The sequence below is a fragment of the Alligator mississippiensis genome, chromosome 5, assembly GCF_030867095.1.
Source record: "Alligator mississippiensis isolate rAllMis1 chromosome 5, rAllMis1, whole genome shotgun sequence".
Classification (NCBI taxonomy): Eukaryota; Metazoa; Chordata; order Crocodylia; family Alligatoridae; genus Alligator; species Alligator mississippiensis.
Window position 1 is genome coordinate 39,411,538 of NC_081828.1, and position 27,494 is coordinate 39,439,031.

General features: G+C 54.9%; 3 protein-coding genes across 13 annotated transcripts; 2 read left to right on the forward strand and 1 right to left on the reverse strand.

Moving 5' to 3' along the window:
- Nucleotides 1-1,417: 1,417 nt before the first annotated feature.
- DNAAF3 (dynein axonemal assembly factor 3) lies at nucleotides 1,418-15,675 on the forward strand. 7 transcript variants are annotated; one of them, XM_019488834.2, is made up of 13 exons: nucleotides 1,418-1,562; nucleotides 2,135-2,218; nucleotides 2,989-3,131; nucleotides 4,940-5,033; nucleotides 5,786-5,943; nucleotides 11,952-12,128; nucleotides 12,622-12,744; nucleotides 13,032-13,154; nucleotides 13,331-13,493; nucleotides 14,092-14,206; nucleotides 14,545-14,619; nucleotides 14,735-14,773; nucleotides 15,095-15,335. In XM_019488834.2, the coding sequence occupies exons 2-13, from the start codon at nucleotides 2,137-2,139 to the stop codon at nucleotides 15,240-15,242; spliced, it is 1,440 nt and encodes a 479-aa protein (XP_019344379.1). In that variant the 5' UTR covers nucleotides 1,418-1,562; nucleotides 2,135-2,136; the 3' UTR covers nucleotides 15,243-15,335. The 7 variants fall into 7 exon arrangements, 6 of the variants coding, with proteins under 6 accessions (XP_019344379.1, XP_059584118.1, XP_059584119.1 ...); XM_019488836.2 differs by lacking the exon at nucleotides 1,418-1,562 and adding an exon at nucleotides 1,571-1,591; XM_019488835.2 differs by lacking the exon at nucleotides 1,418-1,562 and adding an exon at nucleotides 1,599-1,629.
- Nucleotides 15,676-16,401: 726 nt separating this feature from the next.
- Nucleotides 16,402-23,552, forward strand: TNNI3 (troponin I3, cardiac type). Of its 5 annotated transcripts, XR_009462398.1 has the most exons (11): nucleotides 16,404-16,518; nucleotides 17,570-17,608; nucleotides 18,805-18,817; nucleotides 19,536-19,721; nucleotides 21,343-21,384; nucleotides 21,611-21,742; nucleotides 22,060-22,149; nucleotides 22,562-22,738; nucleotides 22,976-23,081; nucleotides 23,192-23,294; nucleotides 23,387-23,552. XR_009462398.1 is itself a non-coding variant. In XM_019488881.2 (10 exons), exons 2-9 carry the CDS (start codon nucleotides 17,598-17,600, stop codon nucleotides 23,075-23,077), a joined length of 726 nt encoding a protein of 241 aa, XP_019344426.1. In that variant the 5' UTR covers nucleotides 16,402-16,518; nucleotides 17,570-17,597; the 3' UTR covers nucleotides 23,078-23,081; nucleotides 23,387-23,552. The 5 variants fall into 5 exon arrangements, 4 of the variants coding, with proteins under 4 accessions (XP_019344426.1, XP_019344427.1, XP_019344424.1 ...); XM_019488881.2 differs by lacking the exon at nucleotides 23,192-23,294 and having other exon boundaries at nucleotides 16,402-16,518; nucleotides 22,060-22,122; XM_019488879.2 differs by lacking the exon at nucleotides 23,192-23,294 and having other exon boundaries at nucleotides 16,405-16,518.
- LOC102577364 (galactoside alpha-(1,2)-fucosyltransferase 2) lies at nucleotides 23,513-25,245 on the reverse strand. The gene is made up of 2 exons (XM_006261915.1): nucleotides 24,597-25,245; nucleotides 23,513-23,568 (listed from the first exon to the last, which is right to left on the reverse strand). The coding sequence occupies exons 1-2, from the start codon at nucleotides 25,243-25,245 to the stop codon at nucleotides 23,513-23,515; spliced, it is 705 nt and encodes a 234-aa protein (XP_006261977.1).
- Nucleotides 25,246-27,494: the final 2,249 nt, after the last annotated feature.

Here is a 27,494-nt window from a genome sequence, read left to right on the forward strand (position 1 = left end):
GGGCAGAAATTTGGTCTGTGGTGGGGCACAGTGTTAATTACTGTGGCTCTGGGAGTCGCAGCAGCTGCTGCTTATCCCACTGCCAAATTTCCCACTCATGGGCAGCCCCCAAGCCAGATGACACAGCCCCATGCTTTGGATCTAGCTTGTGGGGCTGCCCCCATGCCTCAGGAATCTGGTGGGGAGATGAGTGGTGGCTGCACCAGGGCTGTAGCAATTAACCTTGCTGCTGCTCGCCCTGGTGCAGGAAGACCGTGGGCCAGGTGACACAGGTCTGAGGGCTGGATCCAACCCTTTGACACCCCTTCCATGGATGGATGGAGGGAGGGAGGGAGCCACGGAGAAAATAATGGATAGAGGGAGAGATAAATAGATGAAGGGAAGGATGGAGAGATGGATGGATGGATGGATGGATGGGGTTAGGCAGAGATTAAAACCTGTGAGGGGAGATATAGATGACAGCAAACCATTGGGAAGGGAGGCTTTAGGGTGTGTGTATTGGGTGGATGCCCTAATGACAGCCACCGGGGAGCCCGTGCCCCAGCAGCTGCAGCCAGGCAGGTTGGGTGGAGCCAACCACAGGACTTTGTTTGCCCCTCTGTGCTCTCAGGTTCTTGGCACAACACTCCTACCCCCATCTCTGCCCTGGGTTGTATTAACAGGGTCACTTGCAAATCAAAGGAAATGATTCTCCTGCTTTGTTCAGCACCAGCGATGCCTCTCGTGGAGCACTGTGTCCAGTTCTGGGCCCCGCACTTCAAGAAAGATGTGGACAGATTGGAAAGTGTCCAACACAGGGCAGCAAACATGATGAGGGGCCTGGGAGGCAGGAGTGATGGGTACCGGGAGGGACCTGACGCAAGAGAGATCTCAGGAAGTGGGGATCTGGGGCAGGAGGGAACTAGGGCAGCGGGATGTTAAGTAGGGGGATCTCAAGAAGGGGGGGACCTGGGGCAGGGAGAATCGGGGAGAAGTGGAACCTCAGGAAGTGGGGGATCTGGGGCAGAAGAAACCTGGGGCAAGAGAGACCAGGAGCAGGGGAATCTGGGGCAGGAGCAGTCTCAGGAAGGGGGATCTGGGGCATCAGGGATCTGGGGCAGGGAGATCTCAGGAAGGAGATTTGGGGCAGGAGGGACCTGGGGCAGGGGGATCTGGGGCAGGAGGAACCTCAGGAAGGAGGATCATGGGCAACAGGGATCTGGAGCAGAGAGATCTGCAGCGAGGGGCTCCCAGGAAGGTGGGTCTGGGACAGGCATTCCCCTCTTGTGGGACGGGGTCCTGGGGCAGCATCACTGGGGCCCCTGGTGACAGACTGCGGGGGGGGGGGGGGGAATCATGGGGTCCGTGTCCCCCAATGGGAGCAGGGCAGGGTACAGGGCCCTGGAACCCCCTCCAGTCCAGCTCCGTTGCCGTAGCGACCGCGTCCCCAGGCTCAACCAATCCGAAGACTCCCGGCCTACACTCGCGCTCCCATTGGCGCAGAGCTGGGCATGGTTCGGCAACCCATTGGGTCGCTCCGCTGTCCGCTGTCCGTTGCCGGGAAGGGGTGGGGCTTTCGGGAGGTGAGAGAGGTGGGGGGCGTTGCATTGGGGTAAAGAGATGAGCTGGGGCAGCGGGGAGGGGCGAAGTGTGGGTACAAGTGGGCGGCAATGAGGGAGGGGCAGAATGAGGGTGCAGTGGGCGAGGGTCAGCGTGAGGGGCAGTGGGGGAGGGGCAGAGGTGGGTGGGGAGAGCAGGGACCAGGCAGCAAAGGGGAAATTGTGGGTGTGATGGAGGAGGGGGGGTAAGGGGGGGAACACGTTAGCACCAGCAGGGCAGGAAGCAGGTGGGTGGGAGGGGAGATGTGGCTGCTGCAGGGGAGGGGGCGGGGGGGGGCATCCTCTGCATACCCCTCCCCTGCCCCATCAGATCCAAGGACTCACAGTCCCAGCCCCCCTGTGCCAGATGCTGCCAGCACAGGGCAGGAGAAGGTCCCCCAGGGTCACAGGGGAGGCAGCACGAAGGGAAGGGGGCTTTTAGGGGAGAAAGGGGGCAGGGGTCTACTTGGAGGAGAAGGAGAAATGGGTGGGGGCCAGCACTGGAACCCCACCCCCACGGGTGGCAGGTCTCCAACCTACGTGTCTTTGTCTTCCAGCCATGACAGCGGCGGGCACTGGCACCGGCTTTGGCACCACCACCTGGTGGGGGTTCTCCCCTGCACTGGATCTGCAGAAAGAATGTGAGACCCATCTCCTTCCCTGAGGGGCAGCACCAGCTTCCCCCCTCCTCTCTGGTCACTCACCCCCCATTTGTCTCCTTAAGCCCTGTTCCATTATCTGATACCCCCCAAGACTCTGCGATATCCTGGCTGTGTGTCTTCTGGGTGACCTACAGTTTGTTCAGTCTGGTTTTACTGGGGTGCTGTTCTCTTTCAGCAAGGCCCCTCAAGAAGTGTGATCCCAGGCTATACCACAGAGGTTCCTGGCTAGAGGGTCTTGCCTCTCTGCTTAGAGTCAGCCTGATTGTAACATTTGGGGTCAGGAGGAAATTCCCCACTGGTCAGATTGGTGTGAACTGGGTGGAGAATTGCCTTTCTCTGTAGGGTTGGGGGCTAGCCTCTATCTGGGATCTCTGCAGCATTGGCTGCTGTGATCCCTCTACTTTACTTGTGGCAGGTTCAGGTGTGATGTCTTGTGTTGTGTCAGGGTTGACTGTGTAGTTTTGCTAAGAGGTTAAACAATGGATTTGTACAGGAGGGTTTCAATAGGGACGATCCTGCCTGAGGCAGGGGGTTGGACTAGATGATCTCCAGAGGTCCCTTCCAGCCTTATTTCCCTATGATTCTATGACTGGGAACCTCTCTTCTAGCACTAAGATGCAGCCGCCTCTGGGTGAGGTTTGAGGGCTGGGAACCCCTCTCCTGACACTGAGCTGCAGCTACCTCTGGGATGGGGTATGCTGAGGATTATTTATACAGGTCTTGAATGCAGCAGTTTTCTTTCCCTCCAGGTCTGGAGGCCTCCCTGGACCATGTCTGCCAGTCAGAGGAGGGTCTGTCAGAGCTGAATATCCTGCTGGTAGGCTCTGTGGATGGCCGGCATGTCCTCAAGACCATGTGCCAAGCTCACCGTTGGCCACAGAGGAAAATCAATGTAGGTACCTCGCCTTCCTTCACTTCTTCAGGCCCATGCTGTGGAAGAGACTGCAGTCTAGTGAGGCAAACACAGGAGACAATCTGCAGAGCTGGTTTCTATTGCAGTCTGGGAGAGGAATAGGGTTTTGCGGGTCAGAGCAGTGGGGGACTGGGAGCCAGGACTCCTGTGTTCTACCCTTAGCTCTGGAAGGTAAGTGGGACCTAATGGATTAGAGCAAAGGGTCGTGGGTCTTCCATCCTAGTGCTGAGAGAGGAGTGGGGTCTTGTGGATTACAGCAGAGGGGCTAGGCACCAGGGCTTCTGGATTGTCTCTGGGTACTGGGCCTGCTTGCCATTTTACATGCTGTTTAGGGTCCCTCCCCACCATCCTGTGTGGTGTTCCGATCTCAGTGCCTCTGTTATGGGGTTGGGCGCAATGGCACTGTCTGGAGTGCCCTGCGGAGCTGTCAGAACCATTGCTGCATTTGCACACAAGTGCCACAACTCATCAGGGTGACAGGAGCACAGGAGCAGGAGCTGGGCTAGGCACAGGAGGTGCCCTGAGGCAGGCAGGGTGGTGGGGGTGGAGAGGAGGGAGCAGACTGTGGTTGCCTCTGCTGTACCCTCCGTGCCCTCCCTGTGCCCCTCAAGATATTCCCCCCACCCTCCTCACCAGAGGAGCAGGTCTTCTTGAGAAACTCTCGCATTTGCCCAGCTTACATCTCCTGATTCCTACATGCCGGGGGGGAAAGTGTGTGTGTGTGTGTGTGTGTGTGTGTGTGTGTGACACAGGAAGAGCACGGAAAGAGACAAGCAGGAAGGGTTGTATGAGGACGTCTATAAAACGTGATGTCTTTCTCCAGAGAAGTAGAGATGCTTGGCAAGGAAAGCGCATATCCTTCTCTGTAGCCAGCACTCCTCCAACAGCCAGCTCTTGCACCGTGGCCCTCCACAATGCCCCCTTCTGGGTTTAGAGCAGCCAGAAGCACCCCACAACCAGCTCCTGCCCCACTGTTCCTCCTCACAGCACCCCCTGCTAGGGTTGGAGTAGGGGAGCTCTTCCCCATTCACCACTCTTGCTCTGCTTCCCACAGAACCCCACCTCAGAAGAGACTAGGCCTGTGTATCATAGAATCATAGAGAAGTTGCGCTAGAAAGGCCCTCCAAAGGTCATCTATTCTAACCTCCTTCCTGAGCCTGAGGCAGAACCATCCCTACCCAAACCCTCTTATACAAATCTATAATCTAACCTCTTTGTAAAACTGTCATTAAGTCTGACACAACACAAGACATCACACCCAAACCTGCCACAGATAAAGCAGGGAGATCACAGAAACCAGTGTGCTGCTGCTGGAAAAGTTTGTTAATGTATGCTGGACAGAGACCAGGTAGAGAGACTACGCCTCTGCTACAGAGGAAGAAAAAAACCACGACACTCCACACCAATCTGACCATGGGATAAAATTCCTTCTTGACCACAACTATTGTGATTGGTCTGACCCTCAGTGGAGGAGTAAGAACATCTAGCCAGGAATCTCCAGATTTAAATTCCAGCAAGAGCATTTGGATTTCTTAGGGACACACTGTCCCCAGCTACTTTTATAGGAGGCACCACAAAAATCACAAAGCATGGTCCAGGAAGGCCCCCTTGCTGAAATACAACTATCTCCAGGGTGAGGTACATTTGGGGAGTGGCAGGGATTGGTTATACAGGAACCCTTCACCAGGTGCAGGGATGTGGGCACCTCTGAAACAGATGGGTCTGTGACTGGTACAGAGGCCAATCCTGTGTTGTGTGGCTTACTTTCATTCTTTCCCCTCTCTCAGTTCTACATTGTGGAAAATAACCCTGAAGTGCTGGCCCGGCAGCTGCTGTTCCTCAGCCTTGCCCTAGAGCCTCAGGAGAAGATGGGGCTTCAAGGTAAAGTCCTCCAAATCCTTGGCCTGAATGATCAGTCTACCACCCCCCAGAGTGGGAGAGAGTCCAGGTGTCCTGTCTCCCAACTATTCTCCAAAAGACCCTGCTCTCTTCCCAAAGCTGAGGTAGGACCCAAGCATCCTGGCTTCCAGCCCTCTAGACTCAGGTGCTATGAAATCCTTTTTTGGAGTGTCACACAGCATTAGCACTGTGAGATGTGCAAACACCTACACACAATTCACAAGATAAACCAAGAGATTTCAAATTGGAATCCATAGTGTCAAAACATGCTGACCTGCTGTGGGATCCCTGAGTTCTTTGCAACAGACAAATCTCTCAATTATTTTACTGTAGGCAAGAAAAGAGTGAAAGCCAAGAGCTGGCAGTTTCAGAGAAGGGAAACCTTGAGTCTAAGCAGGATGAGAGCCAGTACGTTAGAGACCCCACCTTTTTTTCTACAAGCTGGAGTAGAACCCAGATGTTCTCATTTCCAGTACCCCCTGCTCTAACCCACCAAACCCCAATTTCTTCCCAGTGTTGGGATAGAACCTAGGAGTCTTGGATCCTGACATCCTTGCTGTGACCCCACTCCCTTCCCAGAGCTTGGATAGGCATCCTGGCTCCTAGTCCTCTGTGCTCTAACTAGATTCTACTCCCCTATTTTAACTGAGGGTAGAACCCAGGAGTCCTGGCACTCAGTCCCACTGGGACAGAAGGCTGCTGTTTCCAGCTTTCCATGTCTCCCTTCTTCACAGAGAAGAGTGAGACGTTCCTAGAACTGCTGGGGAACAGCCTGATGCGCAGCCCCACAGCCACCTACCTGCAGGAGAAGTCGGACATCTTCATCCGCTTGGCCACTGACCCAGACTTCCAGCAGTGCTACCTGCCAGTCCTGGACATGGCAGGCCTGAAGGTGAGTCCCCTGCCAGCACTCCTTGGGTTTCACCCACCTGTGCCCAGGGCCACTGCTGGGCATTAGAAAACAGCATGCCCCCACTGTGTCTCATGGGAGATGGAGTCTGGGTGCCACTCCATCATTCCCTGCAGTGGGCTGAGCACTGTGGATGCACTACATTTCCCATAATCATAAACTCATAAAGAAGGACTGGAAAGGACCCCCAGAGGTCATCTAGTCCAACCCCCTGCCTTAGTCAGGGTCATCCCTATCCAAACCATCCCGTACAAATCCATAATCCAATTTCTTCGTAAAATTGCCATCAACCCTGACACAACACAAGACATCATACCTGAACCTCCCACCAGTAAAGCAGGGAAACCATGGCAGTCAGTATCCTGCTTCCAAAAATGGTTATTAATATATGGTCAAGAGATCCCAGGTAGAAGCTACACCCCTTGGTACAGAGGAAAGCAAAACTCCTACAGTCTGCACCAATCCGCACCAGTAAAATTCCTTTCTTACCCCAACAGTGGTGATCATTTTGATCCTAAGTGGAGACGTAAGACCCTCTAGGCAGGAACCTCCACGTTTAAGTGCCAGCAGGAGCACTAGCACAGATGTCACAATCCCCAGCCTGGGCTGCAGCCAACACCCAATGCCTCTGAGGAAGGCTTAAAAACACCCTTACATGTGTAGTAGAAAATGGGAGAAGGCAACCAGCAAAGTTCATCTCCATCCTTGGCAAAGTCTTTGAAAAAATTATCAAGGCTCACATTTGCGAGAGCCCAGCAGGAAAAATTATGCTGAGGGGAAACCAGCACGGGTTCGTAGCAGGTAAATCATGCTTGACTAATCTAGTCTCTTTTTATGACCAGGTTACAGAACACCTGGACGCAGGAGTAGGGGTTGACGTCATTTACTTAGACTTCAGGAAGGTCTTCGATACAGTATCCCACACCATACTGGTGAACAAGGTAAGAGGCTGTGACTTGGATGACTACACAGTCCAGTGGGTGGCGAATTGGCTAGAGGGTCGTACCCAGAGAGTCGTAGTGGATGGGTCGGTATCGACCTGGAAGGGTGTGGCAAGTGGGGTCCCACGGGGCTCGGTCCTTGGACCAATACTCTTCAATGTCTTCATCAGCGACTTGGACGAGGGAGTGAAGTATATTCTGTCCAAGTTTGCGGATGACAAACTGTGGGGAGAAGTGGACACACCGGAGGGCAGGGAACAACTACAAGCAGACCTGGACAGGCTGGACATATGGGCAGAAAACAACAGAATGCAATTCAACAAGGAGAAATGCAAAGTGCTGCACCTAGGTAGGAAAAATGTCCAGCACACCTACTGCCTAGGAAATGACCTGCTTGGTGGCACGGAAGCGAAAAGGGATCTTGGAGTCCTAGTGGACTCCAAGATGAACATGAGTCGGCAGTGTGACGAAGCTATCAGAAAAGCTAATGGCACTTTATCGTGCATCAGCAGATGCATGACGAACAGAACCAACTAGCTGATACTTCCCCTCTATCGGGCGCTGGTCAGACCACAGTTGGAATGCTGCGTGCAATTTTGGGCGCCGCACTTCAAGAGGGATGTGGATAACCTGGAGAGGGTCCAGAGAAGGGCCACTCGTATGGTTAAGGGCTTGCAGGCCAAGCCCTATGAGGAGAGACTGGGGCACCTGGACCTTTTCAGCCTCCGCAAGAGAATGTTGAGAGGCGACCTTCTGGCTGCCTATAAGTTCATCATGGGGGCACAGAAGTGAATTGGTGAGGCTTTACTCACCAAGGCGCCCTGGGGTTACAAGAAATAATGGCCATAAGCTAGCAGAGAGCAGATTTAGACTAGACATTAGGAAGAACTTCTTCACAGTTAGAGTGGCCAAGGTCTAGAATGGGCTCCCAAGGGAGGTGGTGCTCTCCCCTACCCTGGGGGTCTTCAAGAGGAGGTTGGATAGGCATCTAGCTGGGGTCATCTAAGCCCAGCACTCTTTCCTGCCTATGCAGGGGGTCAGACTCGATGATCTATTGAGGGGAAGTATCACCTCCTTGGATCTGTTCGTCATGCATCTACTAATGCACGTTAAAGTGCCATTAGCTTTTCTGATGGCTTCGTCACACTGCCGACTCATGTTCATCTTGGAGTCCACTAGGACTCCAAGATCCCTTTTCGCTTCCGTGCCACCAAGCAGGTCATTTCCTAGGCAGTAGGTGTGCTGGACATTTTTCCACCCTAGGTGCAGCACTTTGCATTTCTCCTTGTTGAATTGCATTCTGTTGTTTTCTGCCCATTTGTCCATCCTGTCCAGGTCTGCTCGTAGTTGTTACCTGTCCTCCGGCATGTCCACTTCTCCCCACAGTTTTGTGTCATCCGCAAACTTGGACAGAGTACACTTCACTCCCTCGTCCAAGTTGCTGATGAAGACATTGAAGAGTATCAGTCCAAGGACCGAGCCCTGTGGGACTCCACTGCCCACACCCTTCCAGGTCGATACCGACCCATCCACTATGACTCTCTAGGTGCGACCCTCTAGCCAATTCGCCACCCACTGGACTGTGTAGTCATCCAAGTCACAGCCTCTTAACTTGTTCACCAGTATGGTATGGGATACCATATCAAAGGCCTTCCTGAAGTCTAAGTAAACGACATCAACCCCTACTCCTGCGTCCAGGCATTTTGTAACCTGGTCATAAAAAGAGACTAGATTAGTCAGGCATGATCTACCTGCTACGAACCCGTGCTGGTTTCCCTTCAGCATAATTCTTCCTGCCAGGCTCTCGCAAATGTGAGCCTTGATAATTTTTTCAAAGACTTGATATCCAACCTAAGCCTATTTTGCTGCAACTTCAAGTCACTGTTCCATGTCGTACTCTCTGAAGCAAGAGAGAAAAGGTGCTTTTTCCTCTGTACAGTAGCCCTTCAAGTATTTGAAACGTGCCATCATGTCCCCACTTAAACGCCTTTTCTGCAAGCTGAACATGCCTAGCTCCTACAGCCTCTCCTCATATGATTTGCTTTCCAAGCCCTTTGTCATCTTTGTCACTCATCTCTGAATGCTCTCTAACTTATGTATGTCCTTTTTAAAATGTGGAGCCCAGAACTGCACATAATACTGTACATGAGGCCTAATTAGTGTTGAGCAGAGCAGCACTATCACCTGCATTTGGCACCTAATGCTTCTATTGATACATTCACTGCATGCAGCAACCATGCCTTGTGGAAGGTTCATGACCATGGTGCATTATAGGGAGTGGATTTCACTTGTCCCAGGCTCCTATTCTGATTACCCATCTTTACCCCTACCCCCTTGCTGGACTACTTTTCCCAGGATGCAACACTGGTCCCTAGGTGAGGAAGGCCTAGTTCTTGGCAGCAGTGCGACCACAGTCCATCATGGGAGATGGAGCCGAGGTTCTGTCCACTGCCAGTCTATTGGCTGGGCTCCCAGGGTGTGCTGCATTTCCCAGAATAAATGATAGTGCCACCACCAGTTAAGGTAGCATGGTAGAAACATCACCACAGTGCATCATGATGCTTGCTTATCCCATTCTCCTGTTTTCTATTGTTTGTGCTGCCTTGCTAGAATACATCTCCCAGCATGCAGCACTTCCCACCTGGTAAGGTAGACATGGTTTTTGGTTGTAGCATGACTACAGAGCATCGTAGGAGATGAAGTCTGGGTGCTTTGCACCCCCATTGGCCTCTAAAGGCAGGCCTCCCACACACAACTGCATGCCCCATTATGCAATGTAGAGAAAGGCAGTGGTGCACCCAGTAGCCAAGTGAAAACATGAATGTACAGTGTGTGGGGGGAGGGGGATGGAGGTGGTTCTCTGGTGAGAGATTCTGCACCCAACAGCTAGGCCAGGTCCAGAGGCTAAGAGCTTGGTGTCCCCCCAGCCAGATCAAGCAGGGTCATGGTCTATTGGAAATGGGCTGTTCCAAAAAGGGGGGTGCCGGGAGCTGAGAGACCCCAAGGGAGGGGGGAAGCTGCCCCCACACATGTCCACCAGTGGGCTACCGTCTTATCTGTGCCATATCAGACCCAGGGGCCCTGGTATCCCAGTCCCTGTCAGACCAGTTCTCTATCCTCATTTCACTTCTCCAGGGATCAGACTGGGGAAGAAGTGAGATCACGTAATTAATGCTGGAGGGGGAGCCAGGGTGCCCGGGTTCTCTCTCAGCTCTGGGAGGGCGGGGGGATCTGATGGGTGGGGGGAGAGGAGATTCATAGATGTAGGGTCAGAAAGGGACCTAAGTAGATCTTCAAGTCCGACCCCCTGCCCTGGGCAGGAGAGAATATTGGGCTCAAATGACCCTAGCTAGGTAATTACCCAGCCTCTTCTTAAAGACCCCCAAGGTAGGAGCCAGCACCACTTCCCTTGGAAGTTGGTTCCAGATCCTAGCCACCCTCACCGTGAAGTAGTGCCTTCTAATGTCCAGCCCGAACCTACTCTCAAAAAGCTTATGGCCGTTATTCCTTGTTACTCCGGGAGGTGCTTGGGGGAACAGGGTCTCACCCATTCCCCGCTGGTCCCCCCTGGTAAGTTTATAGATGGCCACCAGGTCCTCTCTCAGCCTTCTCTTATGAAGGCTGAACAGGTTCAGGTCCCATAGCCTCTCCTTGTAGGGTCTGTCCTGCTGTCCCCTGATCATAAGAGTGGCCCTCCTCTGAACCCTCTTGATGCTGGCCACATCCCTCCTAAAGTGCGGTGCCCAGAACTGGACACAGTACTCCCACTGTGGCCTGATCAGTGTCCCACAGAGGGGGAGGATCACTCCTTGGCCCTGCTTGTGATGCATCTGTGGATGCATGACAAGGTGTGGTTAGCCTTACTGACTGTGTCCTCACATTGGCGGCCCATGGTTATTTTGGAATCGATAATGACTCCAAGATCTCTTTCTGCCACTGTGCTTTCGAGAAGGGAGTTCTCTAGCCTATAGGTAAGATGCTGGTTCTTACTGCCCAAGTGCAGTACCCTGGACTTGTCAGTATTGAATCCCATCCTATTCTCATTCACCCACCCCTGTAACCTGTTCAGGTCCAGCTGTATCCTGTCGCTCCCTTCTAGCATGCCCACGTCACCCCAAATCTTGGTGTCGTCAGTGAATTTGAACAGAGTGCTTTTGACCCCCTCATCCAAGTTGCTAATAAAGAAATTTAACAGTGCGGAACGAAGGACTGAGCCCTGGGGGACTCCACTGCCTTCTTCCCTCCAGGTCGAATATGACCCGTCCACCACCACTCTCTGGGTGTGGCCTCTTAGCCAATTTGTGACCCATCTGACTGTAGGCATCAATGCCACAGTCACCTAGCTTTTTAATGAGCTTTTTAATGAGAACACGGTGGGAGACAGTGTCAAAGGCCTTCCTGAAGTCCAGAAAGACTACAGCCACCGTGACACCTGTGTCCAATGATTTTGTGACTTGATCGTAGAAGGCAGTCAGGTTGGTCTGACAGGACCTGCCCCAAATGAACCCATGCTGGTTGCCCCTGAGCATCATCCCTGCTGCTGGTCCTTCCCAGATGTGCTCCCGGATAATCTTCTCAAAGAGCTTCCCCTGGATCAAAGTAAGACTGACGGGCCTATAGTTGCCTGGGTCCTCCCTTGTCCCTTTTTTGAAAATGGAAACCACATTGGCCTTCTTCCAGTCATCTGGCACCTGGCCAGAGCACCATGAGTGCTCGTAAAGCCATACCAGGGGCCCCTCAATAACCCCTGCCAATTCCCTCAGAACCCTGGGGATGGAGAGCATCTGGACCTGCTGATTTGAACACGTCCACCCCGTCCAGAAGTTCCCTAACTTGGTCCTCCCTGACCCTCCCTGAGATGCTGGAGTCAGGATTCTTGGGTCCTGTCCCAGCTCCAGGTGAGGCGTGGGCTCTAGTAAGTGATACCAGCTAGGCCTCTTGGGTTCCACTGTGGATGGAGTTGTTCTCTTGCCCCCTCCATGCTTCAGTTTCTCCCTAGCAGAATCCCAGCTGAGTGGCCCCATTCCCCATCTCCTGTTCCTCCCACAGTTCAAGGAGCGGGACCAGCTGGAGGGCATCTTCCGCTTCTGGCTCCACCCGGATCCCCAAGCCTTCCCAATCGTGCGGCTCTGGGATCTGCGGGTGAGGCAGTACCTGGGCACCCGCTATGACACCCGCAACGGTGTGAGCGACTGGGACCTCAACATGAAGCTGCATGAGCAGGGGGTGAGAAAATTTTGGGATGTGGCATTGGCACAACTCAATGCTAGCTGCACCAGGCTGGGGCAGCCCCAGGATAAGAGCAGAGCAGAGAGGGGCCTGCAAGGGGCACCTTCCCCTTGCAGCCAGTGATGGCCCCAGTGAGCCAGCCTGGCACTTTGGGGTACCGTACGGCAGGGAGTGTGTGTGGGCACCTCACTAGAGGGTGCCATGTTGTTTGTGGGGGAGACGACAGGGAGATCTGCTGCAGAGAGTGGAGTGGGTGGACTTGCTAAGGGGTGCTGTGCTGGCAGAAGCAGGGTCTTGCTCTAGGGGGGCATTGCCCAGGGGGCAGGGACAGGGGGGACCATGTCACAAGGAGAGAGGCTTATTAGTGGGCATCATGCCATGAGGAGCAGGGTGGGGGCAGAGCTTAGCCCAGGACCTTGAGACTGTTAGGACCTTGGCAAGGAGCAGCCCTGGGAAGGGGGCTCTCACCTTTCCCACCATCCCCATCCAGGCCAGTGTAATCAATATCCGAGAATACACGAGGTGGCGGGACACAGGTGTGGCTTTTGAGCTCCGTGAGGGCATCTATGACACTCCCAACAAGACTTTGGCTTCTGGGAGGCTCCTAAGACTGGTGAGCAGGTCCTAGCTTGGGGGTTGGTGCCAGTTCTTGGGGGGTAGGGGGGCTGTAGGGGCAGGGGGCACAAAACTGGGTGAGCATGGTCATTACCTAGCATGGATAGGGGGTATGACAGCAGGGGAGAGGATGAGGGGCAGGTGTGGAGGGCACTGACTGGGAAGGGGGGCAGGTTCTCAGCCCAGCCAGGTTGAATGGAGGGGGAATTCCACAGCCCAGGGTTGTGGGGGCACTGAGTCTGGTGGAGGAAGTAACATGCCATCTCCTTCCCCACCCCAACCCAGAACGGGGATAGGGTGCCAGCCCGTGGGTACTGGGGTGACATTGCCACAGGACCCTACATCCTCTTCGGAATTGAGACTGAGGAGCAGAGCCTGCTGAAGACCATCAATGGGGTGCCCAGCAAGGTGAGGGCAGTTCACGGGCTAGCAAAGAGTGGGGCATGGGGAGGGAACTGGGGCCCCCTATGGAGGAGCAGTCCTGATCTTCATGAACAGACTGGGGGAGGGCAGGGAGAGAACTGGGGGGCAATCAGGATCTCAGGGGACTTCAACTGTCCTCTCTGTATTGTCACCCCACCCAGAGTGCCCAAGAGATCTCGCTGCACAATGTCACAGCCATGTTCCATGAGCTGGCAGCCCGGGCTCGATACATCCCCCCAGGACCTGACCCAAAGGGGGACAGTGTGGCCACCCCAGTCCCAGGGGATGCTTCCCAGCCCCAGGAGCAGAGCCAGCTGGTTCACGGTGAGTTCCCTGCCACGTGGCACCACAACTATAAGGGATTCAGCATCTGGTCTCCTTTGGCTCAACCCAAGACCAGTTTGGGGTGGGGGGGACTCTTTGGCCTATGCTGGGGCAGAGGGTGCAGACCCACTCTCCAGCCCCACTCCCCACCAGACCCCACCCATGCTGCTCCCTGGGCTTTGGGGCCATCCCCTCAGCCTCACCCCATATCCCAGAACTGCTTCCACTTGCCCCAGACCTGGAGCCATGCTGGGGGCTGTATAGGGGGTGAAGCATGCAAAGGCTGGGAGCAAACCCACTGCCTTCACACAGGGGTCCTGCACACGCCATTGTTCTTCTGCAGGTCAGCCTGAGGATCACTATTTAGTGGGACCATTGCTAAACCCCTGAGCTCACTGGAATAGCAGGGAACCCCCCTCCCCAGACCTCTGGGGGGATCCCTCATGCAGACACCTACTGCTGGAGTTTCTGGGCTGCTTTCTGGATGGATGATCCCTCCCCCATTCTGGCCAGTCTGTCCCTGGCCTAGCCCCCAGGGGTTAGGCCCTGCTGGGGCAGGGGCTCGCTGTCTCTGTGCTGACCAGCAGCTCCCCCTCAGGACCCATCTCCCCTGGGGATGTCCAGATCCACTTTCTGCCTCTCAACAGCACCCCCCAGCTGCACTGCAAGAACCAGTACCAGCGGCTCTTCAACCTCCTCTATTTCTCCTGCAGGTAGGGTAGGCCACCAGCCAGAATGCCTGGGTTCTTTCCCAGCTGTGGGGAGGGGAGCGGGGTCTGGTGGGTGACAGCAAGCAGGGCTGGGAACCAGGACTTCTGGGTTCTGTCCCAGCTGAGAGAGGGAGGGGAAGAGCAAGATCTGTTCCCTTGGGTATATGAGTTGGGATATTACCATCAATATGGCATAGCCTGTACCTACCCCTCACTTCACTCTGCTGGGTGCCATGATACCCCCTACTCTCCTCCTGTAGGACAGGACATGCCAAGTGGGTTGGAAGGGTTAAGGATCTGGTCCCATGCTGGATTCTGCTCATGCTGCCTTGTCCCCACAGCATGATCCATGACCTGACACCAGAGCTGCAGCTAGTGTCTGCCCCCAGCGCCACCCTCATTGTGGAGCTGACCACGTATGTACCCTCTACCCACTGGGGCACTGCTCCCCTCAAAGCTGGTGAAACCTTGACAGAGTGGGTCCAGTTTGAAATTGTGTGTCCCGTGTGTTCCTCTCCTCCCTGCCATTAGGAAGCATCTCTGGGGGGAGCCTATGGCACCTGGCACAGGGTATGTCTGATTAAGAATTGTTTCCCCCATACTTGGGACAGGCCTGGACATCCTATAGCACCCCAACAGGAGAGAGGTCAGGCAGGGATTGTGCCCCGACCCTGCAGATTCTTGGGGGATGATATAGCACCCAATGGAGAGGGTCCAGCAGAGAATTGTGTCCCCCACCGGAGGGCCTGCCTGTACTGTGGGACCTGACTGGCCATGTCTTGGTAGGGAATTATGTGCCCCTGGTCCCATGACACCCCCAGCGGGATGGGTCCAGCTAGGAATCCTGTCCCCCTTTCCCCCACTGCTCACCCCTCCTTGCTTTCCCCACAGCTTCCTGCCCGACCTCCATAAGGACCAGGCCAACGCCTTCACCTCCCGGGCCACAGCCCTGGCTGCAGGGGCTGGCTTCCAGCCCCATGGTGTGCCAAGTGGGCAGCATCCAGCGTGGATGTGCTTCCAGCTGCAGGAAGGGGCCTGAGGGCAGAGCCACACCTTGGAGACCAGCTTCCTGGGGATATAGGGTGGGGAGAGAGACCCCCCCACGCATCGTTAACCTGCTGGGGTCCTAGATTGGGCATCTGAGCTTCTCCCAGCCTCACTCTTTAACCATTTGGTGCCCACTTTGTTGGGGGCCAGGACTCCTCTCTGCCCAGCATTATTAACCCTTCCATTCCCTCCCCTGCCCTGTGTCCTTCCAGGCCAGCAGCCAATAAAATTCCACTGCTATATGTTTGAGGGGAGGGTCCTACATACCCCCTGCCCCCCCCCCCCGAATTGTGCATGAATCCCCCTCCCTCCCCTCACCTGCCCCCTCTGCTCTGTGTCCGGCTTTGTCATTTATGGCTTGTTTCATACTGAAATAAAGTTCTTTCCTGCTGGGCCCACTTTGCTCCCAGCAAGTTTGACTCAAAGTGACGTGATACCAGAAGCTTAGCTCTGGGGGCACCATGCTGCAGGGCATGGGGATTTCTGTAGGCAGCACTGTGCTGCAGGTGTGGGTAGTTTGATTCGGTGGGAGGGGGTGTTAGCAGCTGGTGCAAGTGCCTCTGTGGTGCCAGGGAGCACTGTGCTGTGGGAAATAAAGGGATTCAGTACAGGGGGTGCCAGGCCACAGAGAAGAGGTGCAGGGTCTCAGCAGTCAGTACTGACCCCCTGTCCTAGCCCTTAGGGGTGCTACAGGGCCTGAAGGCACTGACCCAAAGCCTCAGGGTTCAAGGGTAGCAGCATGAAGGGCCTCCATCCCAGCTGTGAGTGCTGACCCAAGTGCCCCAGAGCTAGGGGGCACCATGGGGTGGGAGTGCTCAACTGGGGGAGGCTTCCTGAGCCATTAGCACTGACCTTGCTGATTTGGCAGCACCTTTGGAACTGCACCCCACCCCTCCCAGCACTGCCCAGCCCTGGTGTCTATGGGCACCCTGAGGCTGCCATTGGGACACGGACCACAGTGGAGCACAGAGGCCACTGGGGCTGCTTCAGGGGTAGGAGCCCACATGCTCCCGCCACCCCTTCCAGCCAGACCCTGGGATGTCTTCTCCACCCCCACTTTCGTGGGAGCACCTGCCTAGGCCTTCCCTCCCCCACAGCCCTCCAACACCAGGGCCCCCCTTATCAGCAGCCACTCCCCTCCCTTCCCCCTGCCAGCTGGGCAGTCCACCAGTCCTATTTAAACCGAGCAGCCTCCATGCTTGCCTAGAGCCTGCAGAGACGCCCCCCACCTTGCTTCTTCCAGCCCCACTGTGCTGGGAACTCTCAAGGTAAGAGAGGAGGGCAAGGAGTGATGGGGAACCTAGGGGGATGGCTGGGTCCTGGCCAGGCAGGGGGAATCCTTCTCCCCATATTCACAGCTTTTAGGCCCACAGATCTTTCCTCTCTGGCCTTTACCATCCCCAGAGACTTTAACCCCTTAATAAATATTCTGTCACCTTCAGTACCCCAAAAACTAGCCCCCAACAAACCACAGCTGGTCCCAAAGGGACCCAGACTGGCACTCCACCCCAAGAGACGGGGAAACATGACTTTAAAGAGACACTCTTTGTGCCCCACTCCAGGGATAGCCACAACCCAGTGCCAGGTGAGGTGTGCCTGTATAACCAGCCCCCAAGATACCCCACCCAGAAGCAGCTACCTCTCAGCCTGTGTGAGAGGTCCCTGTATAACCAGTGTCTTCCCCACCTCCATTCACATACCTCACTCAGGAGGCATCTGCATCAGCACTGGGACAATGGGTTCCTACAATGGATGAACCTGAATCCATCCCCCAGCCCCTTCAACTTAAACCCTATACACTTCCCCCCCCAAACCCCACCCCATCTGGATATGACTAGAGCAGCTCTGACCGGCTGGGCCACAGCCTCATGGGGCTAGAGAAGGGGGAGACTACAACCACCTCACCATCTAGTGGATCCTCTGAATACTCCCCTCCCCCCCAACCCTGCAACTGCCTGCCCAGAGCTTTATGCAAAGAAACCCCCCCCCCCCCCCCCCATCCCCTTGTGACTCTGACTCCATCTGGCAGCTGTGATAAGAGCTGTTATATTTAGCACCTTCCACTTACTGCCTTATCAGCCCTGAGCAACCACCCCAAATAGGGGCAAAGCCACAGGCCTGGGGAGATAAGGAAGTTCGTGAGAAGCCCATTCCCACCCAGGACCAGATTGGAGCTAGCACCCACTGGAAGGGAAAGGCCCCCTGCTCCTGCCTGTGTCCCTGCCCCTTACCCACCCCCTAAGCCAGCCCTGGGGCCAGATTGGGGTCAGCACTCCTTGTAGGGCACAATGAGATAATTTTTCCCATTTTTCCCCCCAGCTCTTGGTATTGACACAACCTACTCAACATGGCAGAAGAGTAAGTGATTGGTTTCATGCCCAGCTTTGGGAGGGGAGTGGGGTCTCAGGAGTGGGGGTCTTGTGGAGCAACGGGGTGGCAGCCAAGATGCTTGGGTTCTACCCCAGTGGGGTTAGAGCAGGGGGCAGCCTTGGGAGGAGACTGGGGTCTAGTGGGTTAAAGCAGGGTGGAGACAGCTGGGACACCTGGGTTCTATTCTTGACTCACATGTGAGTCTTCTTGGGGAGAGCATCTTTGCTTTTCTCTGTGCATCAGCTGCTCCAATGGCTTGAAGTTGCAGCAAAGTAGGTTTAGACTGGATATCAGGAAAAACTTCTTCACTGGTAAAACAGGGAGGCAATGGAACAGACTGCCTAGGGAAGCTGTGCACTCTCCATCACTGGAGATGTTCAAGAACAGCTTGGACAGGCACGGGTCAGGGATGATCTAGGCACAGCTCTGCCTATATTCTACTGTGGTACTTCCCGGGTTTCTCATTTTTGCTGGTTGCTGCATGGGGCTGGGAGGAAATCCTGCCCCCCTCCCTTGCTGCTACATGTATTAGGGTTTTGGGGGTGTTTTTAAGCTTTCCTCAGAGGCATTGGGTGTTGGCTGCAACCAAGGCTAGGGATTGGGACTGGGCTGTGCCAGTGGTTGTGCTTCTACCTGGAGGTTCCTGGCTGGAGGGTCTTGCTCCTCTGCTTAGGGTCAGACTGATTGTTGTATTGGGGTCAGGAAGGAATTTTACCCTGTGGCCAGACTGGCCTGGACTTTGGGGGAGTTTTGCCTGCCTCTGTTGCAGGGGGCACAGCTTCTACATGGGAGCTCTTGAGTGTATATGAACAACCTTTTCCAGCAGCGGTCCCCCTGCTTTACCTGTAGCAGGTTGGGGTGTGATGCCTTGTGTTGTGTCAGGGTTGACAGTAGCTTTGCTAAGGGGTTATTATAGATTTGTAGGGGATGGTTTGGATAGGACTGATCCTGCCCCGGGCAGGGGCTTGGACTAGATGACCTCTGGAGGTCCTTTCCAGCCCTGACTTCTCTATGATTCTGATTCCTTCAGTACCCAGGCAGGGAGGGGGCTTCAAGCCATCCATCAGGCCTGCAAAGGGCTAGGGGACCCCCCCAGTCTCAGACAGTGCCTGTGTCATTCAGGGGCTGGGTTTGTCACTGAACTAATTTTTTTCCCTCTCTCTCCCCCCTAACCTACCCCACAGGGAGGAAGTAACCGTAAGTATCAGCATGGGGGCGCATTCCCCTATAATCAGCCTTTATTATTGGGACAAAGTCAGCCACTCCATTGGATGGACTGGAAGGCAGAAATGCCCCCTAGAGGAGAGCAGTCCCTGCCCCACCCCTGACCCCAAGGCAGCCAGTGCCCTTCCCTGAGGCTAGATCAGGGCCAGTGCCCCCTAGAGGGTAAAGGCCCCTGCCCCATCCAGCCAGTCCCCTACTACAACCATCTAATTTTGCCAACTCTGTTTGAATCTATTCTGGGAGGTTTCCAGAACACCAACATGCCCGTGTGCCTGCATATATCACTTATACAGTGCACAGACTTTATGTCAGGAAGGCAAATGCACATTACTACAGTATTGCATTTAAAAAATCCACTGGACTCCTGTATAAATCAAATTCAACATTTAATATTCATTTTAATGAATGCCCTATCATTTATCTCCTGGGTGACTCTCAGCTGTCTCCTGAAGATTTATATCTAATTCCTGGAGACTTCAGGGCAATCCTGGAGGGTTGGCAACCCTACAACCAACCCTTGAGAGAGTTCCCTGGGAAAGCATCCCTCACATTTTTTGTCCTCCAGACAAATATCCTGACCTCTCATTTAGGAATTAAAGGGAACTGGATGCTGGAACACCCCCCCCCCCTTCTTAAAGGTGATGGCATGGGTTGGCCTCGGACCTCACATGTCATTGGTTTCTCTCCTCAGTACGAGGAAGAGGAGTATGTGGAGGAAGAGGAAGAAGCAGCCCAGGAGGCCGAAGAGCCTGAGCCGGAGTCCCAGCCAGAGCCACCCAAACCCACACTCCCACCCCCACCACCAGCCGCCGTCCCACCCCTCCGGAGAAAGTCATCCGCCAATTACCGAGCCTATGCCATTGAGCCGCACATTAAGGTTGGGGTATCAATAAAGTTCTCCCTCCTTGAGAGGGTCCTTGTCAGCTATGCTCAGGTGCCAATAAAGTTGAACCCATCTGGAAAGGTCCCTGTCAGCCACACCAGTGCATCAATAAAGTTATCCCCAGTTGACAGGGTCCTTGACAGCAACCAATATCTTTGCTCCATTTGAAAGGGAACCTGGCCCAGGTATCCATAAAGATCTTCCCACTCCAAAGGGTCCTGGTCAACCTCAGGTGTATCAACACTGCGGAGTACTGATAAAATAGAAAAGAGCTCCTAGGGTGTCAGCCTAGTTAGAGCAGGGTGGAGACAGCCAGGACACCTGGGTCTATCCCTGACTCACGTGTGACTCTTCTTGGGGAGGGTGTCCTTGCTTTTCTGCATGCCTCAGTTTCTCCAGTGGCTTGAAGTTGCAGTGAAGTGGGTTTAGATTGGATATCAGGAAAAACTTCACTGATAGAACAAGTGAGGCAGTGGAACAGACTGCCTAGGGAAAATATGGACTCTCCATCGCTGGAGGGCTCAAGAAGAGCTTGGACAGGCAGCTGGCCGGGGATGATCTAGGTATAGCTCTGCTTGTGTTCTGCTGTGGGTATTTGCCCGGCTTCTGAGCTTTGCTGGTTGCTGCATGGGGCTGGGAGAGAATTCGCCACCCTCTCCCCTTTTCTGTTACACCTATCACTGTGTTTTTTAAGTCTTCCTCAGAGGCATTGAGTGTTGGCTGCAGCCAATGCTAGGGATTGGGATTGGGCTGTACCAGTGCTCCTACTGGGACTTAAACCTGGGGGTTCCTGTCTAGGGGGTCTTGTCCCTCCATTCAGGGTTAGACCTGTCACCGTAGTTGGGGTCAGAAAGGAATTTTACCCCATGGTCAGAATGGTGTAGATTGTGAGGGGTTTGCCTTCCTCTCTAGTGGAAGCAGGGCCCTCCTCTTCAGATCTCTTGAGTGTATTTAACAACCTGGCAGCAGCAGGACACCACCAGCCCTTGTCCCCTGCTTCACCTGGGGCAGGGGTAGGGGCTCTGGGGTCCTCAGGCATTAGCCTCATAGCTGTGCAACAGCACTGCAGTGTAGTGTTAGGAGTAGGTTGGATCAGTACTTGAATGGGGTTGATCTTGCCTCAGGCTGGGAGTCAGACTAGATGTGACCTCCAGAGGGCCCTGCCAGCCCCACAGCTGTATGGTTCTATCTGATACTGGGATATTGATAAAGTTCACCATGACAACAACTGGGCTAAAATCACCTTCCTCCAGTGTCCTGGCTAACATGGGCAGTGGCTTGTGGCTCAGGTCCAGGCCAAGAAGCCAGGTTCAGTTTCCCAGCTCTGTTAGATCATTGGAATCATTGTATTGCTCTGGGCCTCCATTTACCCATCTGGAAAATGGGTTCAAAGCTCTCTCTCTTTCCTTTCCAGGTCATGAGATTTTTGATGGAGGGTGGACACAACCTGTCCTAGAGGGGCAGTGCACAATTCAGCTGAGGGTCAGGCTCCTGTTTAGAAGCATAGGGAAGGAGAAGGGATGGGGTCTTGGCAGTTTCCACTCTCCTCCTCTGGGAGGTTGCCCTGATTTGGGTCTCTACCTCTGCTAATGTCATTTTCCTTGTCTTAACACAGAGAAAACCCAAGATAACTGCCTCTCGCAAACTGCAGCTCAAGGTAACCAGGCAGTGGGGAAGGGGGCAGTGACTGGGCTGGCTGGGCCTGTAAGGCTGATCTGAAGTGAGCAAGGAGGGTACAGGGCTGGCTGGGTGCATGGGCCCCCCCCTGATTTAAGGAGATGGCATGGGGGTGGAGATGGCTGAGCTTGTGGCGCTGCTGGGGGTGGGTATGGGACTAGTTGGGTCTGGGGTCTGAACCCCCTCTCCCCCCATTCTCCCCCTAGACACTTATGCTCCAGGTGGCAAAGCAGGATCTGGAGCAGGAGGAGGGGGAGCGGGCCCAGGAGAAGGAGCGGTTCCTCTCTGAGCATTGCCCCCCCCTCACCCTGGCTGGGCTGTCCCTGGCAGAGCTGCAGGTATGGCTCCCCCCCCCCCCCCCCCCAACTGGCTGGGGGACCCAGGGCTGGTCTGGGAAGGGGACAGGGGGCAGGGGTTGGACAGAGTCAAGGGGGGCCTGGGGCAAAGAGGGGTCTGATTGGAGTGGGGTGGAGAAAAGGACTGGGGTCTGATGGGGAGGGGTGGGGGTAGGGGAGGGGTCTGGGGGCCTGAAAGGGACTGGTTGCTGGAAAGGGCCTGGATGGGTGGATGAGCTGCAGGGAGTCATGGGTGGGGGTGGGGGAAGGGTCCCCTCTCCCACTGGCAGGGGCTGAACAACCTCCCGCTGGTGCCCCAGGAGCTGTGCCGGGAGCTGCACGCTCGCGTGGACAGGGTGGATGAGGAGCGCTATGACACTGAGGTGCGCGTCAGCAAGAGCATCAATGAGGTGCGGAGCCAGACTCTGGTACCCGCCTTCAGAGACGGGGCAGCGCAGAGTCCTCTGGTAGCCCCATACTTGTGCCCGCTAATGCCCACTCTGAGCTCCAGCACAGCATTCCCTAGTGCCTTCCTACAACACAGAGCCGCCTTAGTGCCTCGCCCCCCTGGTCCCAGTGTGGCACCCCTAGTGCCTTCCCACAGCCCCTCTCCACCTCCTCACTGCCCCTGCAGCACAGCACTCCCTAGTGCCCTCCCTGGTCTCAGCATCATGCTGCTCCCTGGTGCCTACCTTGCTTTCTGTGTCACAGTACCCACTAGTGCCCACCTTGCTCCCTGCAGCACAGTACCCCCTAGCACCCTCCCACTGCCCAGCAACCACCTTCCCACTCACTTTCTCTCCTCTACCCCCTGACTCCCAGATTGAGGACCTGAACCAAAAGATCTTTGACCTGCGGGGCAAGTTCAAGCGTCCGGCGTTACGGCGGGTCCGGATCTCAGCTGATGCCATGATGCAGGCGCTGCTGGGCTCCAAACACAAGGTGTCTCTGGACTTGCGGGCCAACCTCAAGCAGGTCAAGAAGGATGACACGGAGAAGGTGAGGTGGGAAGGGGGCACAGACTGAGGGAGAGGGAAGGAAGCAGGGGAAGGGGGACTGGGGAGTGAGTGGGGTGGGAGGGATGGAAACTCAGGGGGAGGGGAGAGGGGGATCAGAGGATCTGGGAGGGTGTGGAAAAAGGGCATGGCTGGGGTAGGTTCTGGGCTGGAGATGGGAGGCAGCAGAGGGAAGATGGGGTGCTCCCCTCCCCAGCACTGACTCTCTCACCCCCTCCAGGAGAACCGGGAGGTGGGAGACTGGCGCAAGAACATCGATGCCCTGAGCGGCATGGAGGGCAGGAAGAAGAAATTTGAGACCTCTGGGGCAGGGCAGGCCTGAGCTGGTGAGAGATCCCCCTAGCACCCCCAGACCCTGCTAGGGCTTTGGCACTGGGCAGCACTCTCTCCCCTCCCCTCTTTCACCCAGCCAGCTCCCACCCCTGGCTCCCCACAGCACCCATTATTGGAACTGGAGAAGCCAAGAGATTTCCACCCCATCTCCAGCCAGCTCCTGACACAGAGCGCCCAGGCACTCCATGCTGGGGCTGGAGCACTGGGTAATCCCCTTCCACAGCACCCCCTAGTGGGTGGGGCTGGGGCATCACTGCTCTACTCACCTTCATGCCTCATGGTGTGTGTTTCTCTCCAGCAGACCCAGAGAGCTCCTGATGAGGGTGTAGACACTGCTGTAGACCTCATGTCCCCTGTTGAGCCCCACCAGCACACCATCCCTCCTACCCCTGCAACCAGGAACAGCCCTGCCTTCGTAACCACCTTATTCACAGCTGCCTGCCAATAAAAACACTTGGAGTCTCTGGGATTTGTCTGGACCTGTGCATAGAGGGGAGAGTTGAGGTGGGAAATATTCTCCCTCCCCTCTGCCTCCCCATATCTGGCCCCTGGGCAGAGGACTGGCTGGCTCAGCAGATGGAATGGGGCAGGGATGCAGGTATTCTAGTACTGCATTTTCTCACATACAACAGGCACTTTTCCGCACTCAAAAAAACAGCTGCTGGAATTTGAGTGTGCATTATATTTGAGAAATGTGGTACAAGCAGTTTCTGCCACTTACCAGGCAAAAGGGGAAGTGAAATCTACAGCCCTCCACAGGCAGCGGAACAATGAGCATAGTCTCCCTGCTTGCTTGCTGCAGCTCCTACTGAGTTATAACAAAGATGTTTTCTTCTTCATTCAAAAATAAAAGTGCATCATATATTCCAGGGTGCATAGAGTGGGAGAAATACAGTATTTGATCTATTAAAGTGTAGCCCACTCCCATCCCAGAGCTGGGGCTGGAACCCAGGAGTCCTGTCCTCTGCCTGCCTTACTCTCATCCAGTGACGCTCAACCTTTTGGCCCCACAGGCTGGATGAATGGCATGGGGCCTGTCTGTGGCCAGGGTTGGGCCCTGGGACCTAGCACCAATTCCTATATGCCAGAATTGGGTGCTGGGGGCCCAGCACTGCCCCTTCCTGCCCTCTGCTAGCTGGGATTGGGTCCTGGGGAGCATGGTGCCACCCATACCTGGCCCTGCACAGAGACTGGGCACCAGATCCAGCAGGCAGGGCCCAGGGCTCCCTCTGGATCCAGAGATTTGGAAGTACAGGGAACACCTTGTTCCCTGATTTATGTCTCTGCCTGCTGGCATGCCTACCAGTCTTACTCTTCCTATTCATAAATGACTGGCAAAGTGACCCCAGGCAGAGGCCACCATACCCCAAACCCATGGGGTACCAAAAGGACACCAGCCCCAAAATGGACACTGGATTGTGGACAATCAACTCTGTTGGGTGCCTGGGGAACCAGATGGGAGAGTATGCCACCCTCTATGCACTGGCCAAGATGAACGGGTGTCAGGCCTGCATCCTCCCAGAGATGCACCAGCACCTGGCACCCCTGGTTCTTCCGGCACCAGTCCATCCCATTGCTGGTCACTACAAAGACCAGCTTCTCATACTTGGCCCAGAAGTAGCCCATGGCCTTCTCCAGGTAGGCCCTGTCAGCCACCACCCCCTTCCAGGTTGTGTGCATCCTATGGATGTAGTCCCCCCTGAGCACGTGGACGCCCACATAAGTTACACTCTGGCACTGGACACGCAGCCCAGCCAGATACTGGTTGGCCTCATCCTGGATGTGGTCATGGAAAGAGAACTCCTGCAAGATCTCATCCTGGAGGTGGTGGTAGAAAGTCCATGAACAGGGGTAGCCCATTAGCCACACATACTTGCCTGGGATATGCCTGTACTCCTCCGACATCCAGTCATGGAGCTGATAATTCCTCCAGGGGACTTTCTTGAACACAGCTCTGGGGGCCACAGGCAGGGTGATACGAAACAGGGGTGCCAGGTGCTGGTGCATCTCTGGGAGGATGCAGGCCTGACACCCATTCATCTTGGCCAGTGCATAGAGGGTGGCATACTCTCCCATCTGGTTCCCCAGGCACCCAACAGAGTTGATTGTCCACAATCCAGTGACAATTTTGGGGCTGGTGTCCTTTTGGTACCCCATGGGTTTGGGGTATGGTGGCCTCTGCCTGGGGTCACTTTGCCAGTCATTTATGAATAGGAAGAGTAAGACTGGTAGATGGAACAAGGTGGAGGGGACCCTGAGGACCATGGTGGTAAGACTGTGATCCCAGTCTGGAGAGAAAAGAAATGGATGAGACTCAGTCACACCCATAGAAATTCAGGCCTTCCTTGAACCCGCTAATCCAGGGAAGGCCACAACCATTGGCCATGATGGCATGTGTAGGCTGGAGAGAAGCTCTTGGGGAAAGATGAGAGGGAATAGTAAGGTGGCAATGGGAGGAGAGAAGAATAGAAGGACTGATGGATGTTGGGGTCTGTGGATAGATGCATGGCAGGGTTTAATAAAAGGGGTGCAAGGGATGTCAATGGCAGGGATGGGGGGATACATGGATGGTTTGAAAGACAGGATGGAGGATTGTTGGTGGGACAGCTGGGTGGCTGAAGTGAGAGATGGGATGGATGGTCAGTCACAGGGCTGTTGGCAGGAGTCATAGAAAATTAGTGGGATTGCTGTGGGGTGTAGCAGGCGACTTGGTGCTTCTGCTACTTGAAGAGCAGGCTGGCTGTAGCATTCTGTGGGTTCCTATGGTGGGTTAAGGAAGTAATGATCACTGATCAGTAACTAGAAGGGGTGTGTGTGTGTGTGTGTGTGTGTGTGTGTGTATGTGTGTGTGTAACAATGATCACTGATCAGTAACTAGAAGGGGTGTGTGTGTGTGTGTGTGTAACCTTATTATATTCTAATATAATAAAGGGCTTAGTCTGCCTGTCTATCTGTCCATAACACTTTTAATCAAGTGCACATGTGCTGCTGAGGTAGAGTTACCATACATCCATGTCCTCTTTTTTAAGCCCTCTGATCACAGTCAGGGCGAGTTTTTTTAAATCTAACCAAGTGTCCAGGACTTTCCTTTGCTCCACTGGAGGGAGCAGAGGGAGGGCGATTGGAGGCAGCAGGGAACACACACATACCTGTCTGCAGTTGCATAGGTGCGTAGACCCATACGGTGCTCCCTGCTGCCTCCTATTGGCCTCCCCCTGCTCCCACTCCCAGAGCACAGCAAAATCCTAGTCATTTGATCAGGGCAGAGGAAGCGGAAGCTAGGGTTGCAACAAAGCAAGGGGGAGGGGAGGGTTGCCTGTTCTCCAGTGGGGGAAGGGGTGGGAGGGCTTGGAGGGTATCAGGGAACTCCATGGCCAGCACAGGGACCAGTGCCTCTGCTCTGCTCACAGGGGCTGAGCTGCCACGAGACACTGGGGGGCGAGAAGGGCAGCGGGAGGGAGGGGGCCATGGCCAGGCTGCCTGGTGTGGTGCAGCAGCCCCATCTCAGGGTGGAGGGTACCACAGCCTCCCCTCCTCTTCCCTCCAACCCGCTCCATCACTGCCTGCTGACCATTTTTCCTTTGTGTTGGCATTGATGTGCCAGGCCCTTGAAGGGGAGCATGTGTTCAGTTATTTGGGGCCAAGTAGGTGTCACCGAGTGTTTGGATTTACCTCTGGGTCTGAATCAGCCCATTGCCACTTTTTAATAAAAAGTTTAGTATTGGAGCCACCATGCTCTGATCGGTCAGGACGGGGACACCTGGGCCCCTCCAGCAGGGCTGGTGGGGTCATGGGCCTGCGGGTCAGGAGTGAGGGGCACTGGGGTGGGGGCAGGAGACTGCGGGTTGGGAGTGCAGGGGGCACTGGCAGTGTCAGGAAGCTGCAGGTCAGGAGTGAGGGGCACCATCAGGGCCCAGGGGGGCAGCGTACTGCAGTTTGGTGAATGAGGGGCACTGGCAGGGCTGGAGTCAGTGAATTGGGAGTGATGGGCAGCAGCAGGGCTGGGGGGTGTGAGACTTGGCAGTGAGGGGCAACAAAATGGTCAGGGGCAGGGCCACCTTTCGGGGCTGGCCATGTAAACGCTCCTTTAAAATCCATCATTCATGACGGGCAATTGGCTAATATATATATAAAGACATATATTTTTACCAAAAAAAATAAAAAGATGGATGAACAGAGGGATCAAATGTGTGTGCATGTTCAGGATGGATGTGCATGTTTGAGGATAGATGGATATGTGGATGGATGGAAGAGTAGGTAGGCAGATTCCTCTTGAGTTCAGGGGGTGGAGGGACACATAGACAGACAGAGATGACGGGAGGATGGAAGGACAGGTAGGTGTTCCAGGGGATGGACGGGAGTACTGCAAGGTGGGGTGTTTCTGGAGTGATAGATGAAAGGATGCG